This window comes from Ranitomeya imitator, chromosome 5, assembly GCF_032444005.1.
Source record: "Ranitomeya imitator isolate aRanImi1 chromosome 5, aRanImi1.pri, whole genome shotgun sequence".
Classification (NCBI taxonomy): domain Eukaryota; kingdom Metazoa; phylum Chordata; class Amphibia; order Anura; family Dendrobatidae; genus Ranitomeya; species Ranitomeya imitator.
Window position 1 is genome coordinate 243,939,834 of NC_091286.1, and position 15,882 is coordinate 243,955,715.

General features: G+C 44.6%; 1 protein-coding gene across 2 annotated transcripts in view; it reads right to left on the reverse strand.

Moving 5' to 3' along the window:
• The window catches only part of ENPP1 (ectonucleotide pyrophosphatase/phosphodiesterase 1), a 198,531-nt gene that overhangs the window by 141,105 nt on the left and 41,544 nt on the right, over positions 1-15,882 (reverse strand). For both annotated transcript variants that reach the window (XM_069726009.1, XM_069726010.1), the window contains exons 2-3: positions 6,359-6,431; positions 204-320 (exon numbers count right to left, since the gene is read on the reverse strand). In XM_069726009.1, the coding sequence (XP_069582110.1) occupies positions 204-320; positions 6,359-6,431 (190 nt within the window). The remainder of the gene's footprint in view (positions 1-203; positions 321-6,358; positions 6,432-15,882) is intronic.

Genomic DNA, 15,882 nt, shown 5'->3' on the forward strand with positions numbered 1-15,882 from the left:
TGCAGTCTTGTTATCTAGTAAAAATCCAGCGCCTCAACATTTCCTGAAGCTTAAAATATGTTACCATGGCCAGTAACAAATGTATTAGTGCACAAGCTAAATAGCTGACTGACCCATTTCTCTACATTCAGTAAAAGACAATATCATAAATCACATTTAGCAGCTGAAAAGCAAAAGGATGTTTAGTTCAGGAGTTTTCTTACCTGGTTGTATACATACATCTTCATAATCTATACAGCAGTTTCCAAGTTCAACACAGGCAGCATCGCAACGGCAGCTCCCAAATTTACGCTCAAAGCAACGGTTTTTGCAGGTACTTACTAGAATTAAAATAGAATATAACAGGTTGAAAATCCTGGTAAATTGTTAAGCAGGACAAAAATGTATGACTACTGTCAAGATTCCACCTCTCAGTGTGTCTGGGATGCAGTTATTGAAACTCAGCCATCCAATCTGGTACTGGGGCGTGCTGAAGCTGTTGGTGCTTTGATTGACAGCTCAGTCATCCAGTCTGGCCACAGGGGCATGCTGAGCTGTCAGTGTGTTGATTGAAAGCTTGGCTATCCAATATGATACTGGAAGGTGCTGGATGTCTCCAAGTGTTCATTATTCCAAGTGATTGCTATGATACCCAACTGAGCTATTTCTCCCTGATGTGCATTCAGTTAGTGAGTAGGGATGAGCGAGTAGTGAAATATTCAGACTCGCTATACTCGTACCGAGTATGCCGTTATACTTGGGTATTCGGTGCGAGTTGCGATTCCAATGTTAGTCAATGGAAAATGCGACTAATTGTCTGCTGGACCCTACAAAGTGGACTGGGGGCTGAAGAAAAGGCTAATAATATGATAATATGAACTCTGTAGCGTGGGAAAATTTCTGAATATTTTCCCATGCTACAGAGTTCATATGAGGGCAGCACGGTGGCTCACTGGATAGCACTGCAGTCTTGCAGTGCTGGAGTCCGGGATTCTAATCCCACCTTGGACAACATCTGCAAGGAGTTTGTATGTTCTCCCCGTGTTTGCATGGGTTTCCTCCAGGTACTCCGGTTTCCTCCCACATTCCAAAGACATACTGATAGGGAATTTAGATTATGAGCCCCATCGGGGACAGTGATGATAATGTGTGCAAAACTGCAAAGCACTGTGGAATATGTTAGCACTATATATAAAAATAAAGATTATTATTATTATATGAGTTCATGTCGCCAGGGGTCGCAGCTTTGGTGACGGCACTGCTAGTCACCGAAGCTCCACTCCCTGCATTTCATTCATTCCCCAGTCGTTTACAGCCATTAGCAGCACTCTTCAGTTGTAAAATGTGAATTCCCCCAGATATGAATTAATGCGTGGGACTTGACTGTACGGCGGACAGGTATGGGATATTGTTGCTTTTTTATTTTGGAATTCTTTACAGGAGAACGAGGGCTTTGCTTGGATTGAGCGTGCAATAAAGATATTAAAACCTGTATGTTTCATTCTTTCATTAAAATACTTTATTTATTGATGTGTGTCTGTATTTTTAACCCTTTCATACTATTTGATTAATAATGGATAGGTGTCTTATTGACACCTCTCCATTATTAACCAGGCTTAATGTCACCTTACAATAGCAAGGTGACATTAACCCCTTGTTACACCATATGCCAATGATACAGGACAGTGAGAAGAGAGAGGCTAAGTGCTGGAATCTTACAGATGCGCCTTTTCTGGGGAGGCTGGGGCAGATGTTTTTTAGCCAGGGGGGGCAATAACCATGGTCCCTCTCTAGGCTATTAATATCTGCCCTCAATGACTAGCTTTCCCTCTCTGGCGGAGAAAATTACTTGGGAGCCCACACCAGTATTTTACATGAATTAATCCTTTAATTTAACCCCTACAGCTCCCAAATTTTACACACACACACACACACACACACACTACTAACATTTTTAGTGAGGGACATATAAAAATCTAACTGTTCTGCAATGGTTTACTGTATGTAAACCATGTCTCATATCCTGTTGGGTTCTGCAATGATTTTACAGAACCCGAAAACTGAATTATCGACTATTCTGCTACCTAGCACGGTAGTTCCAGTGCCCAATGTGCAGGCATAGACATAGTGTCTTCAAAACATTAGCCCAAGGGGCTGTATCATGGTTGATGAAGGAAGCAGGGCAGGTCTGAAGGGCCAAGCAATTATGAAAGTAGGACTACTAGCACAGTAGTTGCAGTGCCCAGTGTCCAGGCATAGCCATAGTGTCTCCAAAAATTAGCCCAAGGGGCTGTATCATAGTTGATGAAGGAAGCAAGGCAGGTCTGAAGGGCCAAACAATTATGAAGCTAGGAGTCAGACTACTAGCACAGTAGTTGCAGTGTCCAGTGACCAGGCATAGCCATAGTGTCTCCAAAAATTAGCCCAAGGGGCATGATACCATGGTTGATGAAGGAAAAAGGGTCTCATCACAAGTGCCTCCGATGGGAAATATTAATTAACGGAACATTGTTTTTAGCCTACTGACCATGAGGTACATGTGGCAGAAGCAGGATTTGAAAACATGTGTAATCCCCTTGGTGACTGCAACAATAGCGAAGGAAATTTTTCCTTGTACCGTGGGTTTAGAAAGGTGGCCAACCAGTATAGGTTGCTATTGAAAATGTGAATTACGCGAGGGTCTTGGCACAGTCAGATATGAAGTGTGCCATGTGTGTCAAGCTGAAAAGAGGCAAATCTTTTGTGACCCCAGAAGGAGGAACAATACCCATCCACTCCTCACACTGACTCTCTTCCTCCACCTCCTCCTCTCCAGCCCACTCATGTTGGACAGACATGAAGCGGGGTTTGGGATTCCCCTCTGTAGCATGAGGTGTCAAAAAATCAAGCACCTCACAAATATCAGCAATCCACCCCCAGTCGACAGTTGTTATGTATCTTGGTTGTGTCTCAGTGTGACGGACATGTTTAAGCTGGTATTCAGCAAGTGCCCTCTGCTACTCACTTATCCTTGCCAACATATGACATGTTGAGTTCCACCGTGTGGGCAACTCACAAATGAGTCGGTAGTTTGGCAAATTAAATTGCTTTTGAAGCGCTGCAAGACCAGCAACAGCGGTTGAGGAATGGCAGAAATGGGCACAAATACGGCGCACCTTCTCAAGTAGGTATAGCAAGTCAGGGTATGTTTTTATAAATTTCTGCACCACTACGTTCAGCATGTGAGCCATGCATGGCACGTGTACCAGCTTCCCAAGCCTTAAAGCCGCCACCAGGTTTCGCCCATTGTCGCAGACAACCAGACCAGGTTGGAGTTGCAGTGAGGAGAGCCACTAATCGGTCTGTTGTCTTGTTCCTTACCACAGCTCTGCTGCAGTGTGTGGTGTTTCACCTAAGCAGATCAGGTCCAGCAGAGCATGTTGCCGCTTTGCTGATGAGCTGCTGCACATCTCCCAACTTGGGAGTGATGTGGAGGGTAATTCAGCAAAGGATGATGAGGCGGAGGAGGAGGAGGAAGAGGGGAGATAGGACGTATATGATGAGGCGGAAACCCTGATTGAGGTTGGGCCCGCTATTCGTGGCGTGGGTAGGATATGTGATGGTCCAGTTTCAGACTTTGTCCCACCCTCCACCAGGTTGAGCCAGTGAGCCGTGACAGATGTATCATTCCTCGCCACAAGTGCATGTCCACGTGTCTGTTGTAAGGTGGACCACCATCCCAGTTACGGCGTCGGTGAGAGCACACTTTAGATTGTTTAAGACGTGCTGGTGTGACGCGGGGACAGCACACCGGGAAAAATAGTGCCGGCTGGGACCCGTTTATCATGGGGCAGCCACAGCCAACAGATCACGGAAAGACTTTGTCCCCACAAGCCAACATCTCAATGGCTAGCAACTTGGCAATGTGTGTGTTTAGTATTTGTGCTTGTGGGTGCGTGGCTTGGTATTTACGCCTTCTTTCAAACATAGGGGGCACAGACAATTGGACGCTTGGCTGGGACAAACAAGTGGATGAGCTTGTTATGTCCTGTGTCTGCGCAATCGCAGCTTGTGAGCAAGAGGTATGCTGATCACCTGCTTCCTGCCCTGCAGATTGGGAAGGATGGATCACAGGCAACATGGCAGTGGTTTGACTCGCAGACACCGATTTGGTACCCTGTTCTTCCGCCCACTGACTAGGATGCTTGGCATGCCATGTGTTTCCGCATACTGATGGTGCTTTGGTTGACTTTGCCCTGGCCTCTGCTCAGCTTCGTATAGCAGATGCTACAGATCACAACATTTGGTTCAGAAGGACTATTGGAAAAATATTTCCAGACAGCACCTGAACGCACCCTTGCCTTGACTTGGGGCACAGAGGGATTGATCTTGGCAACAGTTGACACACTTCTGCTCAAACCAGTAGCCCTTGGTGCCTTTGTTGGTGCTATGTATCCACCTTCTTCCTCTGTGCTGCTGTGCCTCTATGCGTGCCAATGGTCCAGGTGGGATCGGTGGTCTCATCATCAACCACCTCATCGTCCATGTCATCCTCCTTCCATGTTGATATTGTCGACTGGCCTGATGGCAACTGTGTGTCATGAATATCAGCCTCCATGTCTTCACCTGGTATATCACATGGATGAAAGTGGCTTTCTTCTGGCTGTGGGGTTTCAAATATTTGGCCATCATCAACAGACGATACCTCCTCACGTTCCTCTTCAATGTCGCGCGGTGAGAGGCCAGAGGCAATGAAAGGAAATGGACCAAACAGATCCTAGGAGTTGCCAAGGTTGGGGTCAAATTTTTCCTGTGACTCCTGATGGGGTGATGAACTAGGAACAGGTTGAGAATAGGATGACCCAGCGTTCTCTGTATGGACAGGAGACTGTTTTGTCATGGACGATTGGGTGCTGCTAAAAAATGTTGTTGAGGCCTTATCAGCCATCCAAGACAGTAACTGTTCTAGTTCTCCTGGCTTCCAGACCCGTTTACGTTCCACACCGGGAAATTTCGCCAGGAACCTAGATGCATCAACCTTCTTTGGTCTCCCAGACTTTTCTGCCATAGTTGCAGATGTTCAGATGCAGATATTGGGGAGATTGGCGAGATTACGCATCTCAGTAACCACACAAGACAGCGGTGCTGCCACAAAATAATTGCCCTGAGGTTTAAGGTGAGATTATGCATCCCAGTAACCACACAAGACAGCAATGCTGCCACTAAAAAATTGCCCTGAGGTTTAAGGCGAGATTACGCACCCCAGTCACCACACAAGACAGCGGTGCTGCCATTAAAAAATTGCACTGAGGTTTAAGGCGAGATAACGCACCCCAGTCACCACACAAGACAGCGGTGCTGGCTGCATGTCAGTTGTGCAGTACCGTGCATCCTATTCGCTGTGAACACAGCACCACCACAGCACAAAAAAATTGCCCTGCAGGGGTAAATGTGACCCCAAAAATAGCTGGGAAAACTGTCACTACTCAGTCCCTGACCTTATACTTAGCTTTTGGGTTTTACAGAGGATTTCTGGACGATTTGCACAAACAAACACAACGCTCCCTAGCAGTTGCTTACACTTTCCCAACACTAGCTGTGTTCTGCATGCAATGTGCAGAAAAGGGTGGCGGCAGGGCTTATATAGAGCCAGGCTATGACTCATAGGCTATGTATGACGCTGGGCGGCCAGCCAGTCATAGTAATGCCACCCACAACCAAGAAGGCTTCGGCATTACTGTGATTGGCATATGCTGGGCGGGAGATCTGAATAGTGCGAGGCAAGTAGTTCTGAGAATCGTGAGTACTTTATTACTCGCCGAGCACCGAATACCCACAATTTATCTCACTCATCCCTACTAGTGAGGTTAGTTCTCTCTGTGCCTTGAGTTCTGTAAGCTTGATCTTTCGTTGTCTGACCTTGGACCTCGTTCTGACCATCCATTTTTTTAACCCCTTCTGCTCGGATTCATTATTCTCCTTATATTCTGACCTCGGAAAGTTACATGACTAAGCTTTTGTCTCTTCCGTCTGTTTATGCATACTCTCCTCGCTTCTGACCTTGGACTCCTTGACTACTCAAGGCCATGAGAAGTAATTAGCGACATAATTTAGGCGATGGAGCTTCAAGGCAGAAGCTTAACTACAATGGTTGTCAGGTTGCAAACAAGCTCTAAAATCTGAAGGGGCCTAAAAGGTCCTTCTGCTCGATTGGAGAAGATCAATGCTATAAGTGATCCCCATCTATTATAGCCATTACAGGTTTTGCATTGTAGCCCAAAAACGTTTTGCACTTCCATCAAAGATGATAGGCTGTCTGACAGTAGAGTCCAATCACTAAGGTCAATAGGAGTTTGAAAAGTAGTGAAAAAAATATCAAGGTAAAACAGGCATCTTTTACCTTCTCTGGAGCAGCTTGGCTTTAGTCCAAATATGCACCCGAGGATAGCGGTTAATATGCACACACAGATTACCTAGTGAAAGAAACAAAGAATCTTGTGGATTTTGTAACCAAACACTAAGGAGATCATAGCATGCTTTACGTTCCCTTTTTTCTTTATATTATTGAAGTATATGTACAGATCATTTCATGTTGTGTCATAATCTACAAATAAACCTTGTAGATAATCCCATTCTAATCTGTATTATCCTATATTTCCCAGCACTACAGAACATTATAACTCTATATGAACTCAAAATAAATCATTAATGCAGCTGTATAGCTAAAAATAGCCATGCAGAATTACATTTCATGCATATATTGAATCAAAGCCCAGATCAAATCATGCTTCAATTACTCACACTGCCCATTTGCTTTTTTTCCCCTTTATCAAATATGTAAAAAATAGCTAAGAACAACTTAAAAAGTTCTATGGGCCAGACACTGATCTGCATGAGAATCGGCCCCCAGAGACTATTATAAATAAAATGGGGAGTTACCAGTGTGATATGTAATGGTTACAAGTGTGATATGCAGTAGCGTAGCTACCGGGGGGCAGAGGGGGCCATCGCCCCGGGCCCGGTGCTCAGAGGGGGCCCACCCGGATACAGTTACCTTCTGCGGCAGAGCAAGGAGAATCGATCTCCCTACTCTGCCGCCCGCTATGGGGCCCCTGAGCAGGCCGGGGAACTCGGTGTCAGTAGTGGGCCCCCGTCCATCACCACACTGATGAGGGAAGGAGTGCTGCGCTGCGCTACTTCTCCCATCATCCCCGTCAGCGTCTGGCGTCACCGATGACGATGCTGACAGTGGGAGCGATGATGTCACCACCCGGCGCCCGCTGTCAGAAGATGAGCGGGAGGTCGGAGCACCGCTGGAACAAGGAGGAAGACAGGTGAGTATTTATTGTTCTTTTTATGGGGGCTGCCTTATACTTCAGGATCTGCCTATAAGAGTGCTGCCTTAAACTTCAGGATCTGCCTATAGGGGGGCTGCCTTATTCTTCAGGATCTGCCTATAGGGGGGCTGCCTTATACTTCAGGATCTGCCTATAGGCGGGTTGCCTTATACTTCAGGATCTGCCTATAGGGGGCTGCCTTATACTTCAGGATCTGCCTATAGGGGAGCTGCCTTATACTTCAGGGTCTGCCTATGGGGTGCTGTCTTATACTACAGAGTCTACCTATGGTGTGCTGTCTTATACTACAGAGTCTGCCTATGGGGGTGCTGTCTTGTGCTAAAGAATCTGCCTATGGGTACTGCCTTGTGCTATAGAGTAGGCCTATGGGGAGTGCATTATACTATATGGAGTCCTATGTGGAGTGCATTATACTATATGGAATCCTATGGGGAGTGCATTATACTATAAGGAGGCTTATGGGGAGTGCATTATACTATATGAAGACCTATGGGGAGTGCATTATACTATATTCCATATACTGTGTGGATGGTACTATACAGTGAGGGGTCATTGAACTGTATAGGGGGGCTATACAGGGGGCAGACTCGTGACATTATTAACCCCTTCAAGTCGCGGCCCTTTTTCATTTTTGCGTTTTCGTTTTTCACTTCCCTCCTTCCCTGAGCCATAACTTTTTTATTTTTCTGTCAATATGGTCATGTGAGGGCTTATTTTTTGCGGGACAAGTTGTACTTTTGAACGATACCATTGGTTTTACCATGTCTTTTATTAGAAAACGGGAAAAAAATTCCAAGTGCGGTGAAATTGCAAAAAAAGTGCAATCCCACACTTGTTTTTTGTTTGGCTTTTTTCCTAGGTTCACTAAATGCTAAAACTAACCTGCCATTTTGATTCTCTAGGTCATTACGAGTTCATAGACACCTAACATGTCTACTTTATTTTTTATCCAAGTGGAGAAAAAAAATTCCAATTGCAGGATCCCCGTCTCTACCCGGAGATCAGCTGTTTGTGGCTTGCCGCCGGCCGGGGCAGCCACTCGTCCAGACTATCTGTGCCCGCCGAGGGACTCCTCTTACAGCAAGAGCTTAAAGATTTCTTATCCTGCGGTACAGGTAGGAACTACTGCTAAGTGTTCCGAAGTGTTGTTGCCTCTGCTAGGTGAACACATTGTTATTCTGCCAGCGGTTATCTGGCCATTTTGATTACCTATATCGGGACACTTTCTTCAGTAAGGCATTTTTTGCTTTTATTTCTTTTTTTTACCATCCTCCGTTATTTTCCTAGCGCTTACCTGTATATATTACTTACGTATATATACATATTTATGTGTTTTGCATTTTCTACAGACTTAGGCCGGCTTCACACTCAGCGTATGAAAATACGGTCCGTATATTACGGCCGTAATACGCTGAAATGTCCCGAAAATAGTGGTCCGTAGCTCCTCCGTAGGCAGGGTGTGTCAGCGTTTTTTGCGCATGGCATCCTCCGTATGTAATCCGTATGGCATCCGTACTGCGTGGTTTTCTCGCAGGCTTGCAAAACCAACATACCGTTATAGAAATGATCCATGTGTCCCAAAAAGAAAAAAATATATATATATACTGTCTATATATATATATATATATATATATGTCATTAGACACATATATGTATATATATTAATACAGTATTTATTCCAGCGCTATACAGCTTGAAAGCCGGTAAATCAATTACCGGCTTTTTCTTTCTCCTTCCTAAAACCTGACATGATTTGAGACATGGTTTACATACAGTAAACCATGTCTTCTCTCCATTTTTTTTGCAGATTCCACACTACTAATGTCAGTAGTGTGTATCTGCAAAATTTGGCCGTTCTAGCTCTTAAAATAAAGGGCTAAATGGCGGAAAAAATTGGCGTGGGCTCCCGCGCAATTTTCTCCGCCAGAGTAGTAAAGCCAGTGACTGAGGGCAGATATTAATAGCCTGGAGAGGGTCCATGGTTATTGGCCCCCCCCTGGCTAAAAATATCTGCCCCCAGCCACCCCAGAAAAGGCACATCTGGAAGATGCGCCTATTCTGCCACTTGGCCACTCTCTTCCCATTCCCGTGTAGCGGTGGGATATGGGGTAATGAAGGGTTAATGCCACCTTACTATTGTAAGGTGACATTAAGCCTAATTAATAATGGAGAGGCGTCAATTATGACACCTATCCATTATTAATCCAATTGAATGAAAGGGTTAAATAAAACACAAACACATTATTTAAAATTATTTTAATGAAATAAAAACAATGGTTGTTGGAGTATTTTATTCTACGCCCAATCCAATCACTGAATGCCCTCGTTCTGTGAAAGAAAAAACATAATAAACCAACAATATACTTACCCTCCGCAGATCTGTAACGTCCAACGATGTAAATCCTTCTGAAGGGGTTAAAACATTTTGCAGCAAGGAGCTTTGCTAATGCAGGCTGCTCCTCGCTGCAAAACCCCGGGGAATGAGTCTAAATATAGATCAATGAGCTATATTTAGCTTCATTTGCGGTGAGGCGCCCTCTGCTGGCTGTTTATAGATCGTGGGAACTTGCCTAGAAAGCCTGGGAGCTTTCTAGGAAATTTCCCACGATCTATGAACATCCAGCAGAGGGCGCCTCACCGCAAATGAAGCTAAATATAGCTCATTGATCTATATTTAGACTCATTCCCCGGGGTTTTGCAGCGAGGAGCAGCCTGCATTAGCAAAGCTCCTTGCTGCAAAATGTTTTAACCCCTTCAGAAGGATTTACATCGTTGGACGTTACAGATCTGCGGAGGGTAAGTATATTGTTGGTTTATTATGTTTTTTCTTTCACAGAACGAGGGTCTTCAGTGATTGGATTGGGCGTAGAATAAAATACTTTAACAACCATTGTTTTTATTTCATTAAAATAATTTTAAATAATGTGTTTGTGCTTTATTTAACCCTTTCATTCAATTGGATTAATAATGGATAGGTGTCATAATTGACGCCTCTCCATTATTAATTAGGCTTAATGTCACCTTACAATAGCAAGGTGGCATTAACCCTTCATTACCCCATATCCCACCGCTACACGGGAATGGGAAGAGAGTGGCCAAGTGCCAGAATAGGCGCATCTTCCAGATGTGCCATTTCTGGGGTGGCTGGGGGCAGATATTTTTAGCCAGGGGGGGGCAATAACCATGGACCCTCTCCAGGCTATTAATATCTGCCCTCAGTCACTGGCTTTACTACTCTGGCGGAGAAAATTGCGCGGGAGCCCACGCCAATTTTTTCCGCCATTTAACCCTTTATTTTAAGAGCTAGAACGGCCAAATTTTGCAGATACACACTACTGACATTAGTAGTGTGGAATCTGCAAAAAAAATGGAGAGAAGACATGGTTTACTGTATGTAAACCATGTCTCAAATCATGTCGGGTTTTAGGAAGGAGAAAGAAAAAGCCGGTAATTGAATTACCGGCTTTCAAGCTGTATAGCGCTGGAATAAATAGTAATATATATACATATATGTGTCTCACTGACATATATATATATATATATATACCTATTCTATGTGTACACATTTATTCTACCTATTGGACTGTAAGCTGTCAGTGTGATTTTACTGTACACCGCACTGAATTACCGGCTTTTCTCTCTAACAGCGCTGCGTATTTCTCGCAAGTCACACTGCTTGTCCGTGTGAAATCCGTATTTTTCACGCTTCCATAGACTTTCATTGGCGTATTTCTTGCGCAGTACGGTGACAAACGCAGCATGCTGCGATTTTGTACGGCCGTAGAAAGCTGTATAATACTGATCAGTAAAATACGGCAGATAGGAGCAGGGGCATAGAGAATAATTGTGCCGTATTTTTTGCGAGTTTTACGGACGTAGTTTCTGCGCTCTTACGTCCGTAAAACTCGCAAGTGTGAAGCCGGCCTTAGAAGTGGAAGTCTGTTGGTAGTGCTGCTGGAATATTTATAACGGAGACACTTTGTGCCACCATTTTTAACAATCTTTTAATGTTTTTTTTTAATTGATAGATCGGGCGATTCTGAACGCGGCGATACCAAGTATGTGTATGTTTGATTTTTTTTATTGTTTTATTTAGGATGGGGCGAAAGGGGGGTGATTTAAATTTTTATATTTTTTATATTTTTTTCATATTTTTAAAAACATTTTTTTTTACTTGTGCCATGCTTCAATAGCCTCCATGGGAGGCTAGAAGCTGGCATAGCCTGATCGGCTCTGCTACATAGCAGCGATCACCAGATCGCTGCTATGTAGCTGAAATGCAGGTGTGCTGTGAGCGCCGACCACAGGGGGGCGCTCACAGCAGGCCTGCATCAGTAACCATAGAGGTCTCAATGACCTCTATGGTTACCTTCCTGATGCATCGCCGACCCCCGATCATGTGACGGGGGTCGACGATGACGTCATTTCCGGCCGCCCGGCCGGATGCGGTAGTTAAATGCCGCTGTCTGTGTTTGACAGCGGCATTTAACAGGTTAATAGCGGTGGGTGAATAGCGATTTCACCCGCCGCTATTGCGCGCACATGTCAGCTGTACAAAACAGCTGACATGTCGCGACTTTGATGCGGGCTCACCGCTGGAGCCCACATCAAAGGGGGATTCACGGCATGCGCAGTACTAGTACGGCGCATGTCGTGAAAGGGTTAATGTAAAGTGGGAACTTCTTGTTATAGAGGATCTCAGGTTACTGTGACTATCAAAGGGGCACACATGGCAATATTAGGGAGCAAAATGTGGGCACTGTTTTCTAGGGCACTTGCACCTGGCATTACTATATTATAGAGGGTTACTTTAGAATTTAGAAGGCACAGAGAACCACACAGCAGGTGCAGTAATAGGGACACATACGGCAGCAGCGGCTCAGTATTGGGGTATCATGGGCAGTAATAGGGTCACATATGGCAGTAGCAGCGGCTCAGTATTGGGGTATCATGGGCAGTAATGGGGACACATACGGCAGCAGCGGCTCAGTATTGGAGTATCAGCAGGATGAGGAGTTTGTGCAGGTTGGGAATAGATGGTGATGGGACTGGAATATGAGAAGTGAAATGTGCCTTTGTTGTATTCTCTGCAGACAAGTACTGGCTGGAAGAAGTTGTCATGTCGGTCTGTATCTGTAACTGTGCTGTGATTTCTTACATGTTCTGTAGGACTGGTATTTACCACTGACCATATGGCGGTAATATCCATGTTGGTCGTTATATAGAGATTATCTTCAGTAATAGTGCTGAGGTTCTCCTCCACTATTAGGGAGCGTCACCGAATTGTAATGAAGGTTACCTGGTTAGGGACCCACTCAGAAGCTTCGCCCCCTGAACCAAAACCCTAGCTACGCCTGATATGTAATGGCCGCTCTCTACTCTCCTGATCTCCCTGCAGAGCTGTGTGTGATTATAATTGACACATCTGCAGATTTCTCTCAGCTTCAGCTTCCATCTCACCGCAGCCAACATTGCAATACAGCAGAGCTGTGAAAGCTGCAGCAAATGTGTTAGTAGAGTACAAGTGAATTTTGTCTTCTTACAAACATTTGCTGCAGCTCTCACATTTCTGCCTTATTGCAACAATATTGCAACACTACCAGATTGTGAGATGGAAGCTGAAGCACTGAGAGGACACCTTCAGATGAATTTAAAGGGAACCTGTCACCCCCAAAATTGAAGATGAGCTAAGCCCAGGCCCGGATTTAGGGGTGGGCCCAAGGTGCTCGGGCCCTGGGCCACCCACCAAGCAGGGCCTCCCACCAATATAATAATAAATAATAATAATCTTTATTTTTATATAGCGCTAACATATTCCGCAGCGCTTTACAGGTTGCACACATTATCATCACTGTCCCCGATGGGGCTCACAATCTAGAATTCCTATCAGTATGTCTTTGGAATGTGGGAGGAAACCGGAGTGCCCGGAGGAAACCCACGCAAACACGGAGAGAACATACAAACTCTTTGCAGATGTTGTCCTGGGTGGGATTAGAACCCAGGACCCCAGCGCTGCAAGGCTGTTGTGCTAACCACTGCGCCACCGTGCTGCCCCTATATAGGGATAAACATTTCAAAGCATGCAAAATACACGTCTCTTTGCTGTGAACCGTTTCTAATGATAAGGAACATTTAACAAAAGAGAAACTATTGAAAGTGTAGAGACCTGGCTACGGTCCTACATCTCAGTGGCTGGCGCAGAGCAGCAGAATCATGGCACCTGACCTGCGTCAGCATCCACTGACCTGGCTAGCCTAGCCTGACTTCCTTAGTATCCTTAGTACCCTCCCTGTACCTAATGCTTAGCTTATGGCATGCAGCACCCTTCACCGATCCCAACAGAAGCTTCTAGGCGCTACCAATTCACCAAGATCAGATGAGAGTTTGTTCAGCTACCTTCGAGGAGGGAGGCAGAGCCACGATGTTGGCGCGAGAAGAGGATTCTCCACCGCGGAGCGCGGCAGGACTTCACTCTGGAATGGATCTTCAGTCACTGAAGATCCAGAGGTGAAGTGGTTCAGTTTTCGCAGTGTTGCGGTGGGTGAGTATGATCTCTGCCTATCTGTGTGTTAGTCTGTCTGTCTATCTTTCTTGCAGCTCCTGTCCTACACAGTACCATACTGTATATACAATTCCACACTATATCCTGCATTACAGTGTGTCTGTGTATACTGTATGTATATAGTGGGGACCTGTTTACAGTATAGTGCTGTGTATACACTTTACACAGCCCCTCAGCCTCTATTCTATATACAGCCAGCACAGCAACAGCCTCTGATATATACAGGTAAACAGCCTCTGATATATACAGGTAAACAGCCTCTGATATATACAGGTAAACAGCCTCTGATATATACAGCCCTCCTGAAAAATACAGAACAGAAACTTTCTTGCCTATCATTGATCAGTTTATCGCTTCTCTTGACCAACGTCTTCAAGCATATAAAGATATATCAAGCAAATTTAGCTTTTTAGCCATCTGAAAGAACTGTCTTCAGACGAGCTTAAGGCCGCAGAAGAGCAACTCGTCAGGTCTTATTCAGATGACTTGGACATTACATTTATCGAAGAACTGTGTCAGTTTGTAACATTTGCCAATTTATTCACAGACAAGGAGCCAAAAGATATCAGCACTGAACTTTACATGTGCACGCTTATCAAGGAAAAGGGTGTGCAGGACACTTTCCCAAATATTGAGATAGCTCTAAGGATGTATCTAAGTTTGATGGTAAACTGCAGTGGTGAGCGTTCCTTCTCAAAACTCAAATTAGCTGAAAACCGATTAAGGACACCCATAAAGCAGGAACGACTTGTAAATTTGGCTATCATGAGCATCGAGTCAGATCTACTGCGTGAATTGGCCTTTACTGACATCATTAGTGATTTTGCAGCACGAAAATCAAGGAAAGTGCCCGGATTGTAAAAAATGAATGATTTTACCAGAATTACTCTGCGTAAATGATTTTTGTAAATAAACTTGCGTTCGTTTCATTTTGTGTTTTTGCAGTACATATTGCAACACCTTGAAAAATGGGATAGAACACAGGACTTGAAGCATAAAAATCACAAAAAAGGTACTAAACAAAAAGGTATATTTTATTTACCATACAAAATCAGATACTTGTTCTTTTACATGATGGGTTTCTTACTATGCGGTCAGAGACCAATTTTGAATTGAGGGATATGTGTTTCCCGATACCCATGTGTTACTAAGGGACTGTAGCCACTCTGGATATTATGCACTGGGACTTTATTATTCTAATATTGCTGGTTATATTGAAAAAAATCTTGCTCTGCTTTATTACCTCTGTGCCCATACCCTGTTTCTGTGGTGCAACACATTTTTTCATGGGTGCACCAGTACCGTATATTCAAATAGCTCTGTTCATGATACTTAGATTTTGATTGTCATTTAATTGTATTTTATGGTAATTTTCTATGGTAAATAAAATATACCTTTTTGTTTAGTACCTTTTTTGTGATTTTTATGCTTCAAGTCATGTGTTCTAGGCTATTGCGAAGCTTCACAGGGTATTATCCCAAGTAGTTTCTGGATGGTTTCCGAGGACTATTATTATGGTATCTGTATCTGAGATTTTGTATTTAATTATCTTGAAAAATGGGCCTCCCTCCAAAATGGGCCCCGGGCCACCCACCTCTTAAATCCGGCCCTGGCTAAGCCCACCAGCACCAGGGCTTATCTACAGCATTCTGTAATGCTGTAGATAAGCCCCCGATTCATCCTGAAAGATGAGAAAAAGAGGTTAGATTATACTCACCCAGGGGCAGTCCGGCTGCGGTTCGGTCCGATAGGCGTTGCGGTCCGGGGCTTCCCATCTTTTTACGATGATGTCCTCTTTTTGTAGTCACGCTGGGGCTCCAGCGCGGGTGTACTTTGTCTGCCCTGTTGAGGGCAGAGCAAAGTACTGCAGTGCGTAGGTGCTGGGAAAGGTCAGAGAGCCCCAGCACCTGCGCACTGCAGTACTTTGCTCTGCCTTCAACAGGGCAGATAAAGTACTCCTGCACCGGAGCCGCAGTGTGAAGACAAGAAGAGGACGTCATTGTA